General features: G+C 37.5%; 1 protein-coding gene across 3 annotated transcripts in view; it reads right to left on the bottom strand.

Moving 5' to 3' along the window:
- Positions 1 to 17,770, bottom strand: part of epha7 (EPH receptor A7) — a 252,466-nt gene that overhangs the window by 37,556 nt on the left and 197,140 nt on the right. For 2 of the 3 annotated variants that reach the window (XM_062980622.1, XM_062980628.1), the window contains exons 6-7: positions 5,426 to 5,550; positions 835 to 1,003 (exon numbers count right to left, since the gene is read on the bottom strand). The exons of the other annotated variant lie outside the window; for it this stretch is intronic. In XM_062980622.1, the coding sequence (XP_062836692.1) occupies positions 835 to 1,003; positions 5,426 to 5,550 (294 nt within the window). The remainder of the gene's footprint in view (positions 1 to 834; positions 1,004 to 5,425; positions 5,551 to 17,770) is intronic. 3 annotated transcript variants of the gene reach the window in all.

Below are 17,770 nucleotides of genomic sequence, written 5' to 3'. Positions count from 1 at the left end.
CAGCCTCAGACCAGTTAATACCTGCTTGATATAGTGCCTGGAGGGACTCTTAATTTTTTGCGTCTCATAGACTTAGCATGGGGATTTGATTAACCAGTTAAAATTCATAAGTAAACCAGGTTTTTTTTAACCTGAAAAATGGGGGGGGGGGGGTTGAACAGGCCTGTAAACAACCAAGATATTTTGGATTGTCCATAGGGTTTAAGTGCAAGTTGAAGGCTGGTCTGTGGAGGTGGGCAGAGAATTGACCCCTGTCCCTTGACTATTTATTTATTTAAAGCATTTATATTCTGCCCTTCTCACCCCGAAGGGGACTCAGACAGAGTACAACATATATATGGTAAACATTCTATGCTGGAACATAAAATAATACATAATAAATGCATACACATTAAAATCAGTTATCTCCATTTTAAAATCAATTGACTAGACCCATTATGTGGCATAACTCCCCTTTTATTCCAGCAAGTTTACAGAAGTCCAATAATTAAATAAATAAACAGGTCAATATATGGCCTTTTAGTACTACATCTGTTGTCTAGCCTTTTTATTTTTCATGGTGGAACTTCAAAGCTGTTACCTTCATCATTGCACTCAAAAAAGAAAATGATTCCCTTTTTGTATAAACATTAAGGTACAGTACTTATAATGACCTAGGGTTTTTTTGGAACAATTTTTGATTAAAGTTTTAGACTTATGCATGAGTAGACACTGTAAAGGTTGACACAGCATTCAATGACTGATTCTATTTGAGATGATTTATTTGGTTTAGGCCTATCATGTTTTCATTTTTACCCATGCTGTTAATTTCTCTAAGATATACATAAATATTACCTGTGGCCTCCTCTAGTGTAGCAACATCTAGTCTAGGGCTATAATTCCCATAGCCAGCAGCAGTAAATGCTCGAATCTGGAAAACATATACAGTTCCTGGTTTCAGATTATTGACTGAAGCAGAAGTGGCCCTGGTTTTCACTGTTGAGTAAGTCCTCTCCCTTTGGTCCTGCAAACACAAATGCAAATCATTGGATAATCTTTAACATTCAGAGCACAGTTTTACTTGATATAAGCAATTGAAAACTGGGCCCGGCACTCTGTTTACTATGTAGAGGAAGTTTTCCCCCAACCCCATAAAAATGTAGCATACTCTGTGGAGCATTGCAACATAATGTAATTTCACTGAGGGAGTCTTAAAATAACGTAAAATGTGAATGGGAAGCACATTGTGCTGCTCATAAAATTAAGGAGATAAAGTAACTGCTCTGTACGTGTTTGTGTGTGTTTGAGTGGTTATTGTCTTAGCTTCTGCTACTTTGTTTTCAGCTGACTATACTGCATATTATGTTAGTCTACAAATAAAACAGAAAGTAGTGACTTAGAATTTTATTTTCTTGGCTTCTTTTTGTTCTTCTCAAAGTCATATGTTTTATACCTTTTTAGTAAAATTATTCCAATTATGGTTTTTACTTAAGGGGACATAACATATTTTACATGATACTTCTGGACACAAGAACCCTCTATGTGAAAACTAAAGTCCAGAAAATCAAGAAATGCCTATTAGCTGCAACAAACGCAGAATATTTTTCTGTTTGGTTTATATGTGTATATGTGGATGCATCACTATGAACATCCTTATCTATTTATATGATGCAAGTATTTCCAGAGTGGTGATAGGTGACTCTTTTAATCTTCTGTAACACTTAAAATAAAACTAATAGTCTTATGCAACATATAGAAACCAATTCACTGAGATGCTCATTAGAATTACTGGGAAATTCACAAAATGTTATCTGCTCTTGTACATACTTTACTTCAGTGAAGCTTGAGCAGAAAATCTATATCAAGACTTGTGCCTAGACTAATCAGATTTTATTCAGAGGCCATTCTGTCACTATATCACTAGTAACATAGCAGGAAAAAACCAAATTATATCTATAGCATACTTTAAATTGGTGTCAATTCTTTTTCTTCTAGAGAATTCAGTAAATTGTACTTCTGTACGCATGTATTTCTACACTAATGAGGAAATAACAATCTTAGTACCTCAAACTATAAATCCCAGTTCCTTTGAGGAAAACTATAAATGATAAGCCAATAAACCACCCACGTATTTTGGTACAAAATTCAGTTTCCTATTTAGATAGTAATTTAATCTTACAACATACTTAACTTTCTTCCACTAGAATGAACATCCTTGGACTGTGTTAATTGTGGGGCATTTTCCAAACTCCAAATAGAATTCCAAAGTGTTTCATGTTCTAAAGTTATTTCTATGTGGAGATCAAATGTGTTCTGTCCGAATAGGAGGGCACAAAACAGTTTCTGTCTCAATATGCTACAATGGAGCGCACAAAGAAGTACATCAATGGCAGAAATTAACTAATCTACTAGATCAGTAGTTCTCAACCTGTGGGTCCCCAGGTGTTTTGGTCTACAACTCCCAGAAATCCCAACCAGTTTACCAACTGTTAGGATTTCTGGGAGTTGAAGGCTAAAACATCTGGGGATCCACAGGTTGAGAACCACTGTACTAGATGTTGACGCACGTATTTTGTTTGTTTTTTCCTTCAAAAACTATATATGCCAATAGACTGAAATCTGGGGACATAGCTCATAATTGTGCAGGTTACTTGCCATACAACAGTGGTGCACAACCTCTGGCCCTCCAGGTGTTGTGGACTTCATCTCTCTGAATTTCTGACCATTGGACAAACTCACGAAGGGGGCACAGGTTGTATATCACTGCTGTACAACTAACTACCATGTTAAATCCAAGTCTTTGTATATTCTGTAAGATAAATGTGGCTTTGGGTGACTAAAATTCTGCATCATAATGCATGAGAACTAAACACAAAACTTGAGGAAATCAACTATTTCTTCTTACATTTCCCCCCTGGTCAGTTATATTTCCAGTTAAGCACACTGTGAATTGAACTGCAATTTCTGTTTTTGGACCTTTAAAAAAACAACAACTGGTAGAATCTTTTTCACATTTGGTCCATTATTTTTGAACTATAGAAGAATAAAATCAGGGAAGGAAAAGGAAGAAATAATTTGTGCATAATACTAATGAATTTCTAGTCATTTTATTTTGGGGGTGGGGGGTGGGGGTGGGACAGCTAAACCCTTCAGATGAGGGAAGGTAATCATTTCCGATTCCCAATGCAATGTCCTATGCATCTGCAAAGACTGCCCCAAGAAGCTAGGAAACCATCTGAGCTAATTTTGGGTAGCGTCAAGAGCTACAAGGAAGGAGAAGGGAAGAAAATTATATAGTACTATACAGTGCTGTAGCATTGGTTCTACGTTGGATTTAGGTTAAAATTTCATGATTTGTTGGTGAATTTGAGTAGTATAATTTTACAGCAAAACGTATTTAAAAAGTTAAAGCCCTCTTGAATATCTGTACTTAGCCTTGAACTCCAAATGTAGACATATTTAAAGAGCATTTCTGCATCACAACTTTTTCTTGTCAATATATTATATTATATTAACACCCATTTGGTTTTAAAGCACTTTTATATTGAAAATATTTTATCTCCAACAGGACTTGCTGTTTTATTATATGAATCAAAGAACATGAGGTAGTAACTGCTACAGCAATTCAATGATGTAAGCTAAAGCTGCGTATTAAGTATTACAGTCACTCCAGCATTTTAGGGCACATTTGCAATTATAAATATGTATGCTTACGGTGAAATTTATAAAACAGTCTGCAATCATGTGAGGTAAATGCATCAGATATTTTGTTCTGGTTTAGAGGAACTACTCAAAGGGTACAAAGCAGGCAAATGCAATGAGGGGAAAAATTCATTCAAACTGCCAAGAATGTATTAAAGCTATCTAGGTCATTGGATATGATTCCCCCCATAACCCACCAAGACAAGGCCATGGTATTACTAAATAAAAAAGATATAGAAGAAATTGTATATAAATGGCTGCCCCAATGCAATCTCTGCTTGTAGTATTCATCAAGGAATGCAAACAAGATCAAGCACAAATAATGTTCTTGAAAAAATATTTTGAAGCAGATGCAGGAATCTCATACCTTGCTTGCAAATATTTTATTGCTCACGAATCATGCTTCTGATGTAACCCTTTCTATGACTTATCTTTCAGAAGTCATAGGAAAACATTTACATCAGAATTAATCATAAAACTTTTTATGCATGAGCTAATAAATCAGAAGGTTATGATTAGGACTGTCACCAATTAAATATTGTAATGGATTAATCAGATGCATTTTAGAAGATTAATTGACTGGTTTTATGTTCATTTACATATTGCCATATCAATAGAGATGTTGCTTTGAATGTTATAAGCAACCTAGTAAGTGAAATTGTTAGAAGGAAATTCCATTAACTATTTTACTTTTTCATCAAAATAATACAGGATTGCAAAATTGAAGATTATAAAAACTTTTTGAAATATATGTTGGTTTCATAGGAATGAAGAATTTAAAATCTAAAAATGCTGCATTGTGTACAGTTTGAGGAGTAAAAAATAAACAGGAAGAAAGGGGTTAATGTTTGCTAACAGAATTTAAAAACTCTTTAATTCTCTGTTAAGAAACACAAAAATCTATTCAAAGGCACCAAAAAAATCATACTGGAACATCAATGTCCATACTTAAAACTGAATAAGAACTGAATTGATACAAAAATTGAATTTGAGAGAGGACTCTGTGTGGTATGATATTTTTACTGTATTTTTTGAATTCAGAATGCAAAAAATGAATTAAAACAGCTACAATACTGAAAAAGTGAAAAAATAAAAAAAAATATCAATTACACTACGGTATGTAACAAAATTTGAAATATTTTCTGTTCCTGGTTTGAAAGTGTTATTTCTTGTTTAATGGTGCAGTACGTACTTTGAAAGTAGTTGTTATACTCCACAAACTTCATTTTTGTGACTGCCACAAACTAGGTTAAATTGGTTGAGACTCTATGAGATATTCATTGAAAAACTATAGCAAAATGTGCTGGAGTTTAATATATGTTTTCCATGTTTTTATGATACAGCCAATTAGAAAATGACATTTATAACCCAGGAACAAAAATCGTGTTACATCGTGTTATCTTAAAATAAAACTGTGTTTCACAGTCTGACACATTTGCAAATACCAATCCATCAACTAAAACTTTACAGTTTAATTGGTTTGTCTGATGATTTGCACATTATAGTCCTAATATAGATTTTAGAAGATTCTGGAGCATAAGACCCAGGTATGTAGTACTTTTCCTCCTTAAAATGTGTCTGATATAGATATGATGTCAGTAAAGAAAAGAAGTAGGCAAAAAGAAAAGAATAAGCAATGAGCTAGCCTCAGAAGGAGAAAAAATCCCATCTAGGCCCAGCACTTGTTCACCGGAGAACAGAAAGATATGATTGGAAGAGTGGAACAGTTCAAAATAGTGCTTACTTTCTCATAATATTTGATTTCATATTCTGTGATGACTCCATTGGGATGCTCGGGTTCCTGCCAGGAAAGCTCCACACTCCTTTGCAACACTTTCTCTTTCATTACGCCGCTAACTTGCGAGGGAGCTGTTTGGAGAAGATGTGTCAATAAACAAGGAGCAAATGTGCTGGGTGTCTCCAATCACATGTCACTACTGACCAGTCCCCTGCTGTGCTGCCATCATTAAACTAAGAGAAAGCACCTTTCCACAGTGCACAATTCAAAGGCTAATGGATATTCAAGCAGGACCTAATTATTGCTCATAAACCATAATAGAAATTTAAATTAAAACACAAATAGCAAAAGGCAGCATTGTTTAAGTTAGGTCATAACAGCAATTGATGGAATCTGAATGACAATTAAGCAAATGAATTCCAATTAAACCAGAAAAATATGCTTCCAAATTAATCTCATGTATACTAGTATACTAGTATTTATTGCACACATTTCAACAACGCTTGAAGAAAAATGAATGCACAAGGTCATACTTGAGACCCACATCGTGTGTAATTCCAGTTCAAGTTCAAACCCATTATGTTCTTACAGTAATGCAATGTCTGAAAGGGAAGATCATGCAATGCTGAAAAATCTTTTAGTCTCCAAGCAGTCTTATTTAGAAATATCAGGTCAGCTGGACAAAGTTTACTTCGCTATGCACAGCAAGCATCAACTTTTGGAACATATGACTAGAACATTTTGTACATGTAGTTGGAAAATTCTAGGGACTACAGTGCAAAAATAAACTTTTCCAAACTATGTATGAAACCTACCATCTTCCTACCATCTCGCTCTGTCTGGGTGGTGGTCTTCAACAGACAAATTTCAATTTGCAGGTTAATAACAACAGGAGAACCCATTATTCCAATACCCACTAGAGCTGTTATGGTAGGCAAAGGAACATCAACACTGGCCGCCAACAGAACATGTTATGCTAATGCCATCAAATAGCCTACTTGTGAAGATGATTATCAATTTCTTCTTATAAGATAATTTCTGCTGTCTACAGCAGAGTAAATGCACTTTAAAAATAAGATTGCATTAAAACAGTAATATAATACATTAATTGATAAATGAGAGATCACATCAAGTATTTGAGACCTCTCCTACCTAAAAAGGAGCAGTGTTTACCCCAAACAGGAGATGTAGTGGTAAAGCTGCACTTGGATTGTACAACTTTTGGATTACAGCTTCAGTTCACAGAACAGGCAAGGAAGCAAAGAATGTTCATTCCCCACTGAGAACGACACTGTCCAGAACAGTTCTCCTAGCCCAATACTTTCAACTGCCATGTTAGAACACATTCTACAGAGGGATTCTTCTTTTTTAAAAAAAAAAACGGAGCATTTCATCAAATGAATTTTTATGTGTTATGTTAGGATTGTATCTGGTATTAGATAGGAGTCTGGGTTTACACATAGATTTGCACACATGAACACACACACACAACCTGATTGCTGGCATTCCCATGTCAGAAGCCATAGAGCAATCTCCGTCCTGCCTGTTTAATCGGCATAATTATGTATAGGGGAAACTGTAGGAGTCTTTCCAGCTTCAGGGCTCACCCAGAGAGCGGATGATGTGGGCTCTGCAGTCATAGGTTGAGCACCCATCTGCCATCTCATTTGAAACACATTACACATAGACACTGAAAACTTCTTGCACTTATAATGATAAACAGGCCTCAAAGAAATAGTCTACAGAAATAAACTTTAAGGGAACAACCACTTAAACTAACCATCCTTCCCAAAAATACAGAGTGAAACTTCATGATTGTGTTTCTCCATCCCTTCACCCTAGGAAGAAGAATGAACTGAATGAACTGAAATGGAGGTGGGGAAACTCAAAGTATGGCTATGCTTGAAAAACTAAGGCACAACTGAAGAATCTTGGCTTAATTTTCACAAGCAATATGCTTATGCATGCTGGTTGCTGTCTTGGCCTGCTTGGTTGTTTTCCCTGCTGGAGCAACTAAACAAACCAGGAATTTAAAAGCTGAAAAACCACAAGCATACAAAACCATTATGTTTCATCCAAACCAAGATGACTAGTTCACAAGTTCTCTCTTGTTTGTAAAGAAGGAGGAGAATTTGAGCAGGAATGTATAAGAGGTGCTGTACCTCAGTGCCTAAGTGTTGCATTACAACCCATTACTCTGTCTGGTGTCTGCACAACAGTGGAAACTCCTTGTGCCATTACAGAAAATAAACAGCTGCTTGTATAACAAGGAGCTGCATCAGAATTCTGCTAACAATGATCCAGAGTCTTGGGTGGCAGTCAGGTACCTATAATATTGGGTATGTAAAAATACATTTAAGACTAACTGAATCTCTTGTAAGCAGATTTTAAAATATATGCCCATTTCCATCAGAAATTAGAAAGTAAACCAATATGAGCCAACTTTCACAGACTATTTAGAGGAAAACCATGAGACCACAATAAATCTATTTCTTCTTTCAAATGTACAATATCAATTGTACACACTTTTTTAAATTCATGGGGACTTTTTCACTAGGAATTGTATATCAGTTCCAATGACACAATTATTAAAAATAGCTGATGAACTTGTAGTCATTACTAAGCATTTTCACCTATACTTTTATCATCAAAATAAATTGGGTGGTGGGGCAAAGAACTGTCCCCTTCTCATTCTCTCTACACACACACACTTCCCAAGGAACTGACAAAAACTATACCTGCTGCTACAGTGTATGGTGCCATCCATAAATTCAATTCTTTTACAGAGCTACATTAGACTCTTGGACAGAATTGAAAGTTCTTCATTCTCAAGAGAACATCACATAGATATCTAAACACTGAAAGAATGATTCTCCATTTTCCTTTTCTCTAAGAAGCTCAGCAAAATATGAGCTCAGAAACAAGGCACACATTTCTAATTTGACCTGACATGTCTTCTTTTTTATCCGGTATTTTGAGTGCTGCTGCCCCAAAATCGCAAAGGAAATTCCCACTTGGCTGGTTTCTTCATTCAATAAATAGCATAATTTAATCCATCTGGCAAAGGGAAGTTTGGAGGATTACACTGTCCTTGGATGTGATTGCCAAACAACATGAGAAAACTTCACACTTCCTCTTTGGAACAGAATGGCTTAAATAAAGCGGCTGATATTTGCCAGGCTGCTTTATAAGGATCAAAATTTAATTCTTAACCTCTGTCTACAAAAAATAAAAAAAACCCTTGCTTATTTCACTCTAACATATGCATGAAAAATGGGCAAAGAGACTATCAATACATCATTCTTTTTGCTGTACCAGAATAATAATGAACATTTTGCATGCATAAACATGCTAAATGCCTCATCAAAATGAACCAAAGGGGCAGGGGTAAAAACATCTAGTGTAATGCTTCACAGGTTATGCAGAGCCTGGCACCAAGTTTACGTACACTGGCTAGTGGCTAATACTACTTCAAGTGGCACTGTTCTAGCCTAACGTATAATGTTTCAGTCCTGATTTGTAATTGCCACTGATCCGTAGCTTTAAACAACTCCTCTCCGTACATTAGACAGGACACTGTGGGCAAGCATACATATGCGGAGTTGTTTGTTCTGCTCCACAGTTACACAAGGTGGAGGATTCCTCCAGGTAGTGCCATCTTGCCAGATTGTCTTTTGATCTGCCCACTCCGCTTCTCAGTCTGTTCAGGGACTTCCAAGTTGCCCATTCTTGGTTTGCCCCTGGAGGAAGACCCTCATGGGGGGCCATCCAGTTGGGATTGCCAGATTTAGCTGCCCAGAGGGACACCCTTGCTGCTGCTGGAGGAACATCAAGAGGAGTGGTGGTTCTCATGAAGCCCTTCCTTGATTTGAGTCTGGTGGGAGGAGGCTGATAGTCATGCAGTGGGTGGCTTTCACAATGTTCAACCTTATTTCTCTCACAGTTAGCAGCAACTTCCCGTCGCACATCAGGAGGGGCAATGCCAGCTAACTTGTAGAGTTTATCAACAGGTGTAGGTTTAAGGCATCCTGTGATTATTCTGCATGTTTCGTTTAGTGCTATGTCCACTTGCTTCGCATGGGCAGACTTTTGCCAGACAGGACAGGCGTACTCAGCTACGGACAATGCGGTTGCTGTTGCCCGCTTTTGGTCAAAAACTATTTAGTTGCTTGTGATTTTCTTTTCTTTTTTACCCATCATTTTGCAATGTATTTGTCGTGCAATGCTTTTGACACAAAATAAATAAATAAATTGCCACTGATTTATCTGGAAATGTTGTTCTGTATTTTTTTTAATGTTACTACATGCAATGCTGAAAATGGCAATACTAAGTGTAGTTCCATGTTGGGTAATTTCAAATAAGCCAAACAAGATTTCAGATGGTGTGGAATTTCTTTTCCTAGGAAAGCTATACCTGTTGCATATCTGCTAACGAAACTCTGTGAGGAGAAAAAGTGTTGAAGAATAGGAGTTACAAAAGGCATTGCAACATAGATTGCAGACTCCTGCATTATGCTTTTATATTGAAATGTTTTCTTGGTTAATGCTTTCACGGCCTACCATAGGATTTAGATAATCAGATAATTAGCATACTATGTTAACCTGTCTGCTTATGAAGAAGTTGCATGTGATTATTCTGCAGTACCTTGTATGGCTTTTGTAAGGAAGTAGGCAATGATAGCACTGAATGAACACTGGAGTGGTGATCGAGATGAAAAGAGTGCAAGTGAGGAAGAAAAGGAATACAAATATGCTTATTACACAGGCAAAGCTAATGCAGGTTGAGTATACCATAGCCAATATGAGGGGACCAGAAGTGTTTTGGATTTAGAACACCAAGGTTTGCATATACATATATATATTGGATAACTTGGAGATGGAACCCAAATCTATACACAAAATGCATGCATGTTTCATATACGTCTTATACACAGAGCCTGAAGTTAATTAATACAAACTTCTTAATAGTGATATGGGAAATATCTAGTTCTAAGACATGTGGCATTCGTGTTTCTAATTCTGAGACAAAAAAATGAGCACAACTGTAGTAAGAAATAACAAAACTGTTTTTTTTTCCAAGCAGGCATACAGAAGAGGGCCCAATACTGAGTGAAGCAAACCACAAATTCCATTACTAACTACATAATTTTAAAAAAACACACACAAATACATAATTCCATATGTGGTGGAGTTGTAGAAAGGCAAAAAATGTTTGGAGAGATATCCATGAAGCAATCCAAAAGATTTTAGAGACAAAAATACAATTCGAACCAGAATATTTTCTACTAGGAATGTTAAATATAAAATCCGATAAAAATAAAGACATTCTCTTAAATTACATGACAACAGCAGCCAGAATGTGCCTAACATTGGAGAACTATGGAAATCCTAAGAAGGGAATAGCTAATTAAGATGATGGAAATTATGAGTATGGACCAACTAACTTACAGACAATTAACTTACAAACAACGTAACATTAGAACACGGACTGGTCACCATTGATTAAATATATGGAACAAGAAAAAATGAAGATGTTAATATGAATCTATAAAGGGAAAGAAATATAGCCTTTGGACTTAAGAAAGGAGGAGGATATGGACACTAGTAACAAATGGACATTACAGGATGCAATACCAGGATGTAAAAGATTGGAAGTTAACCAAATACCCCTGTGGAGAAGTCATAGTTATTATGTTTAATTTTAACTGTTAGAGTATGTATTTGTGTTTAGTTGACACAGCAGCTGAAACAGAAGCCATCTTGTTTCAATCCACAGTAGTGCTGTTACCAAGGAGACGGAGCTGGCTAGCTCACCAGAGGGAGAAGTGGGCGGAGCCAAGAAAAGGAAAAAGAGGGAGTTTAAAAAAAAGAAACCAGAGAGTGCGTGGCGGGAGGCTTTTCAGTCAAGAAGGGCTGAGGAGACAGGCCTGGCAAAAAAAAATCTTTAGTCAAGGCAGACTAAAGGGAGCCTAGTCAAGATCTCTAGTTGGAAAGGACTAGTGATCAGGAACTTGATCGGTAGTAGATCAAATTAAAGGCTTTTATTGTAGTTGGGACATTGTTCACTAAGGAGCTCAGCTGAGGTTAGAGTTCACTACAATTTATATCATCAGTAGGAGAGTGAAGTGGAATTACACCAGAGACTACTGGTGTGGTGGTTATAAGAGTTATTAAACCACTTGTTTATCTAAAGTTCCATAAGTAAATCAATCAACCTGCTACCATAAGCTTTATAAGCAATAAACTTGTTGTTCTTTGCTAACAACTGACTCATTACATCTCATCTGTGTCTGTGGAGCCAAATTTCATCAGTGATAATTCAAAAGCCTCACGTTGGTGGCAGTTACCTTAATAAATCACCTAATTGGGGAAGAGTACTGGTCACAGTTACCTCAGAAAGGGAACAACAACACAGAAATCCCTAACTACAGAAGCAGAGATCTTGAAATAAAGATCACCCCCTGTAATCCTTCCCTTCATATAAAGGTGATATATATATAATCTAGAGGGATTAAAAGATTCAAAAACCCCCTCAGTAGTGGAAACAGCATTTACAATTTGCTTTGACACCATTACAATGGGCTTGAGTCTTCCCAATTGGCTCTAGCACCATCACAATTGGTGGCAGCGTCAGGATTGAGTCTTCGTAATTAGATTAAACCATCCCAATTGAAGCAACGTCTGCGTAACCCCCTCCCCCCTTTTTTCTTTTTTGCTGTTTTTGTTTTTGCTTGTGTTTTCTTTTTTCTTCTCTTTTTCTTTATCCTCCATTCCCGCCCCTCCCCCCCGCGCCAGGTGTTTCCGTTTGCTACCCAGGTGTTTCCGTTTGCTACCCCATTCCTACCCATTTTTCTGCATTTTATCATGCTATTAAGAAAACATTTAATAAAAAATTATTTTAAAAACAAATACATAATTGAAAATATGGAGACTTTGATTATGTAATTATTTTTAAAATATTGCAGACTCTCAAGTCACATTTTCTCAGCCTTAGGGGATGGCAAGGGCAACACCAAGAAAAAGCTTTGATAGGGTCACGTTAGGGTTGCTGTAAGTTAAAATCAAATTGAAGGTACATAACAACAAATGAAGATTAAAATGAATAGGCAACGAAGGAGTTTGTACTGAATTTTCCTTAATATTTTCATGTCACTTAAATGGTTCTTATTTCTAACTCAAAAATACACTGGGGGAGGGGGGCACATAAAGGAGTTACAGAATGAAACTGAAGTTCCCATTATTTATCTTATCATTAAAAGTAATTTATAAAGTACAGAGATGAGTGTGAAATGAAATGCTTCTTACTACAACTGTATCCAACTCCAAACAGTAAAAGCTAAGAAAAATGGAAGTGTAAGAGAAGCATGTGTTTTCTGTATTTCAGGATCTTTTTTTACAGATGTTTGTACAGAGACTCTCTGTGCTAAAGAAGCCTAATGCAACTTTTCTAAAAAAAAAGAGGTTTGCTCCCACATTTTCTTGAGCTAAAATGCAACATATTGATGTTATCACACCTAACATTCTGCCCAGTTTTATAAGCATTTTGCAGCAATCCATTTTTTTTTCTAGTGATGAAGATTTCAGTAAAAAAAAATAGTATAAGACAAAAGCCAGGAGACAAAAATTCAACAGCCCATAAGACACATGGAGTGAAATCATTTATGGATTTATGGAGTGATTTATGGACTAGTAAGGCTGCCCTTAACATTGCAATGACAGGTGGAAACTGAGCTCACTTCCTTGGGAAAATAACTGCTGCAACTCCTGCCTTAATGTTATGCATTTACACATTTATAATTTAGTGTCTTACCTATTAACAGATTCCTTGGAGCAGTACACAATAAACGGTACAAAATACCCAGAAAACTCCTTAGGTCAAGGAATATCATGCTAACATTACTTCTCATCTGCCACCTCTGCCTTCCAACCAAGTCACAGGCAAACAAGAGACCTGAACTCTGCCAAGATCACTAAGTTAACCTGCAACCTGGGATATTGTATGGTCCAGTGATTATGCCTTTGATTCGTTTGCAGTGTCTGTACATGTAACATTAGCTGTGTAAGAAGGCAATCTACACTCACATGGAAAAGCATATTTCATTTAAGGAACGAAGCTTGAGAATGATGCCCCAGCAATCAGTTCCCTTTTCTATTATATTTCTTAACAATATCAAACTCCAATATGTGATAATATCTTATTTCAGTGCTAGCAATAGTATCTGGTTTTCTTCTTCTTCTTCATTCACACAGTCATTTCTGACTTTTCGTGACCTCATGGACCAGTCCATGCCAGAGCTCCCTGTCAGCCGTCGCCGCCCCCAGTTCCTTCAAGGTCAAGCCAGTCACTTCAAGGATACCATCCATCCATCTCGCACTTGGTCGGCCTCTCTTCCTATTTTCTTCCATTTCCCCCAGCATCATGATATTTTCCAAGCTTTCCTGTCTTCTCATTATGTGGCCAAATTACTTCATTTTTGCTTCTAATATCCTTCCTTCCAATGAGCAGTTGGGCATTATTTCCTGGAGGATGGACTGGTTGGATCTTCTTGTAGTCCAAGGCAATCTCAAGATTTTCATCCAGCACCAAAGTTCAAAAGCATCTATCTTCCTTCGCTCAGGCTTCCTTATGGTCCAGCTCTCACATCCATAGGTTACTATGGGGAATACCATTGCTTTAACTATGCGGACCTTCGTTACCAGTGTGATGTCTCTGCTTTTCACTATTTTATCGAGGTTGGCCACTGCTCTCCTCCCAAGAAGTAAACGTCTTCTGATTTCCTGGCTGCAGTCTGCATCTGCAGTGATCTTCACGCCTAGAAATATAAAGTCTGTCACTGCCTCCACATTTTCTCCCTCTATTTGCCAGTTATCAATAGGTGTAGTTGCCATGATCTTGGTTGTCTTGACGTTTGACTGCAACCCAGCTTTTGCACTTTTTCTTTCACCTTGGTGATAAGGCTCCTCAGCTCTTCCTCACTTTCAGGCATCAGAGTGGTATCATCTGCATACCTAAGGTTGTTAATGTTTCTTTCAGAAATTTTAACTCCAGCCTAGGATTCGTCAAGACCCGCACGTCGCATGATGTGTTCTGCGTACAAGTTGAATAGGTCGGGCGATACTATACAGCCCTGTCGTACTCCTTTCCCAATCTTGAACTAGTCTGTTGTTCCGTGGTCTGTTCTTACTGTGGCTACTTGGTCTTTATACAGATTTCCCAGGAGACAGACAAGGTGACTTGGTATCCCCATACCACCAAGAACATGCCACAGTTATGATCCACATAGTCAAAGGCTTTAGAATAGTCAATAAAGCAGAAATAGATGTTTTTCTGAAACTCCCTGGCTTCCTCCATTATCCAGCAGATATTGGCAATTTGGTCTCTCGTTCCTCTGCCTTTTCTAAACCCAGCTTGGACATCTGGCAATTCTCGCTCCATGTATTGCTGGAGTCTGCCTTGCAGGATCTTGAGCATTACCTTACTGGCATGGGAAATAAGTGCCACTGTACGGAAGTTTGAGCATTCTTTAGCGTTCCCTTTTAGAGTATGGGGATATAAATTGATTTCTTCCAATCTGATGACCATTCTTGTGTTTTCCATATTTGCTGGCATATGGCATGCATCACCTTGCCAGCATCATCTTCCAAGATTTTAAACAATTCAGCTGGGATCCCGTCGTCTCCTGCTGCCTTGTTATTAGCAATGCCTTTAGTGAAAGTCCTTAGTGTGAGACACCACATACTCCTAGCAAAGTTATGCTGCTGTAAGACTTGAACTACAGCATTTTTATGAACCACAGCAAACTAAAAATAGATATGTTAGCACTACCAATAACGTTTTACAGAGGTAGGCATTATAGGGAGGGCCATGCAACTTCGCCCTTGGCTCCTCTGGAATTGTGGAGAATCGAAACACAGCTGCCATTTGAAGTGGCCCCAGACTTACTTGGGAGACCACATGGTGGAAGCAGAAGTGGAGATGCAATGCTATGTTTAGTTATGGTGATGCAGCAGCCACCTTCCCAGAATTCTGTGTGGTCTTCCTGCACATGGGCTATGGGAGGAAATTTGGCCAACTAGGATTAGTGTTGTTTCCTGAAGATCGACCTTCCAGTGGGAATGCAAAATCTTCACTCAGGGCTAGTGCGGTGCATCTAGACACATTTCCTGCTTGTCTGACTACAGGCTCATTTGATGGTTTTGCATGGAATCAAATGTGGTTTGTAGGAACACTAGACCTGTGTTCCTGTCATATCTGATGTGAAGTTCCATTAGGAGATCTTAGGTATGAAGGCAGCATGGGTCATATTCAGAATGAGGTGGGAACCAAGCTTCATATTCAGGAAATGGGAAGTCAATGCAGAGATCACTCCAGGAACTATCAGCATTCAGGCTGGTATGGTTAATTGGACAACAATCAAAGTGGCCAATGTGAGACCCAAGCCTTCTACAGCTTGAATCCCACAGCTGTAGAAGGTTGCAGCTTTTTAGAAGTGAAAACCTACAAGTATTTGTGGTTTATTTACTGAAGAAACATCTGTACAAATACACACAGCACTGCAATAAATAACAAAAATCATTCTTGGTCATATAAGAATATTTGGGAACTTTTGGTGATTTGGGGGTGGGGTAGGGGTTCTGAAAACAGCATAATATTTTGAGAATTATGTATTTAACCTCTTTCCTCTTTTGCTGAAAACTGTTTTTAACAGACCAGTTTTTACTATAAATGCTGGGACTTGGCTTCACTGGACTTCCAAAAGACTATGTTGGATTCATGATCTCACAATTCGCACCTGTTTTAGATAAAATTGGTTTTCTGGCTCAAACCACTCATTAGGCTGCATGAAATGTGTAATTCTGTAAGTGCAAGATTGATATTATGTGGCTCTTCAGATGTTGTTGGACTGTAACTCCCACTTTGCGTCATTACTAGCTATGCTGGCCAAGGTTGTTGGAAACTGTAGTTCACTATCTAGGGGCCTACATGATTCACATTTCTGGATTAACAGAATGAAACATTTCTACCGCTTGCAAGAGAGACATTTTCTTCTTTGTGTAAGTGTCAAGTTTTTGATTTGATTTCTGCAGTCACTCTGCAACTATTCCAAAAGCCGTGTTGAATTACAATTTAATTAAGCTAGGTGTTTAGCATAGATGTGTTTGTTCTGCTACATTTTACTAGCTTTTCTGCAGTTGGTAGTGGAAAAAAGGCAATACTGTATATGTAATTTTTTACACTAGCTTAATGTTTGATGTAAACCAGTGCTTCCAAGCACAGTAAGATTTGGCTGGAGAGTCAACCAGGTCATTTTAAACCACTTGGGAACTAAAGTACTAATTGGCAAAAGAAAAACGTACTCCAGGAATACTTGACTGCACTAAGTATTTTTTTTGTCATTGTTTTTGTAGTTCAAAAGCTCTTAAGCTACCTGCTGTTCGAAAAGGAGCACTGATGACAATAGCAGCTTGAATATATTTCCAAATCAACTGAATAAAAATACAAGATTACTATTGAAGAAGTTAAGATCTGGAAAGCCTCTTTGTATTTATCTCTCTATCTCTTTTATAAGGTTGGGTCATTTAGTAGAAGGTTCATTATAATGGATATATAAAGAACTAAATATTGAAAACACAAACATAAATTCCAATACATATAATTTATTTCCCATTTCAGTTCCTGTTTAGCAACTCTGCAAATGAGAACAGGAATTAATTGCATGTATATTATTCTATTTAGAAATCTGGGAAGAAAATATTACTCCAAAGGTTATGTAAAAATGTTATGGGAAAGATAGAACTGTCACATATTCAATTACAGTCTCTCCATATTTGCTGTTGTGGTTTTTGCAGATTATTCACGGAATTCATTAGAAATGTACTCTATAGGAATTTCTAGATGCTCTAGTGTTATTATGTGGTCAGCTTCCTTCAGTTACACTGGATGTCCTAAAGATTTCTAGAGAAAACATCCTTCTAGGAATCTCTAGGCAAGTGGTGCCTAGCCTTGCACCAGGTGTTTGGGACTCCAACTCCCAGAAGCCCTAACCAATTTGTTAAATGGGCAGGGATTCTGCAAGCTATAGGCCAAAGCACCTAGAGGGACACAGGTTGTGCAGGTCTGCTGTACCCCCCCCCCTCCCCCAAGTGGAAGCTGGCCTGGGTCATGTTTCAAGATCTAGAAATTCCTAGAGAGTTGTTAGTAATTTCTTTATTCACAGTTTCGCAGAATTCTAGATCCTTACCCCAGTGAATTGGTGGACTGACTGTACTTAGTGGAGATGTTTATACGGCTTTTTAAAAATAACAAAAAGAAAAAAAATGTGTTTTTTTTTGCTTGATGTCTGTTGTCAT

The sequence above is a fragment of the Anolis carolinensis genome, chromosome 1 (assembly GCF_035594765.1).
Source record: "Anolis carolinensis isolate JA03-04 chromosome 1, rAnoCar3.1.pri, whole genome shotgun sequence".
In the NCBI taxonomy this organism is placed as follows: domain Eukaryota; kingdom Metazoa; phylum Chordata; class Lepidosauria; order Squamata; family Dactyloidae; genus Anolis; species Anolis carolinensis.
This window is presented reverse-complemented; position numbering and strand designations above follow the sequence as displayed.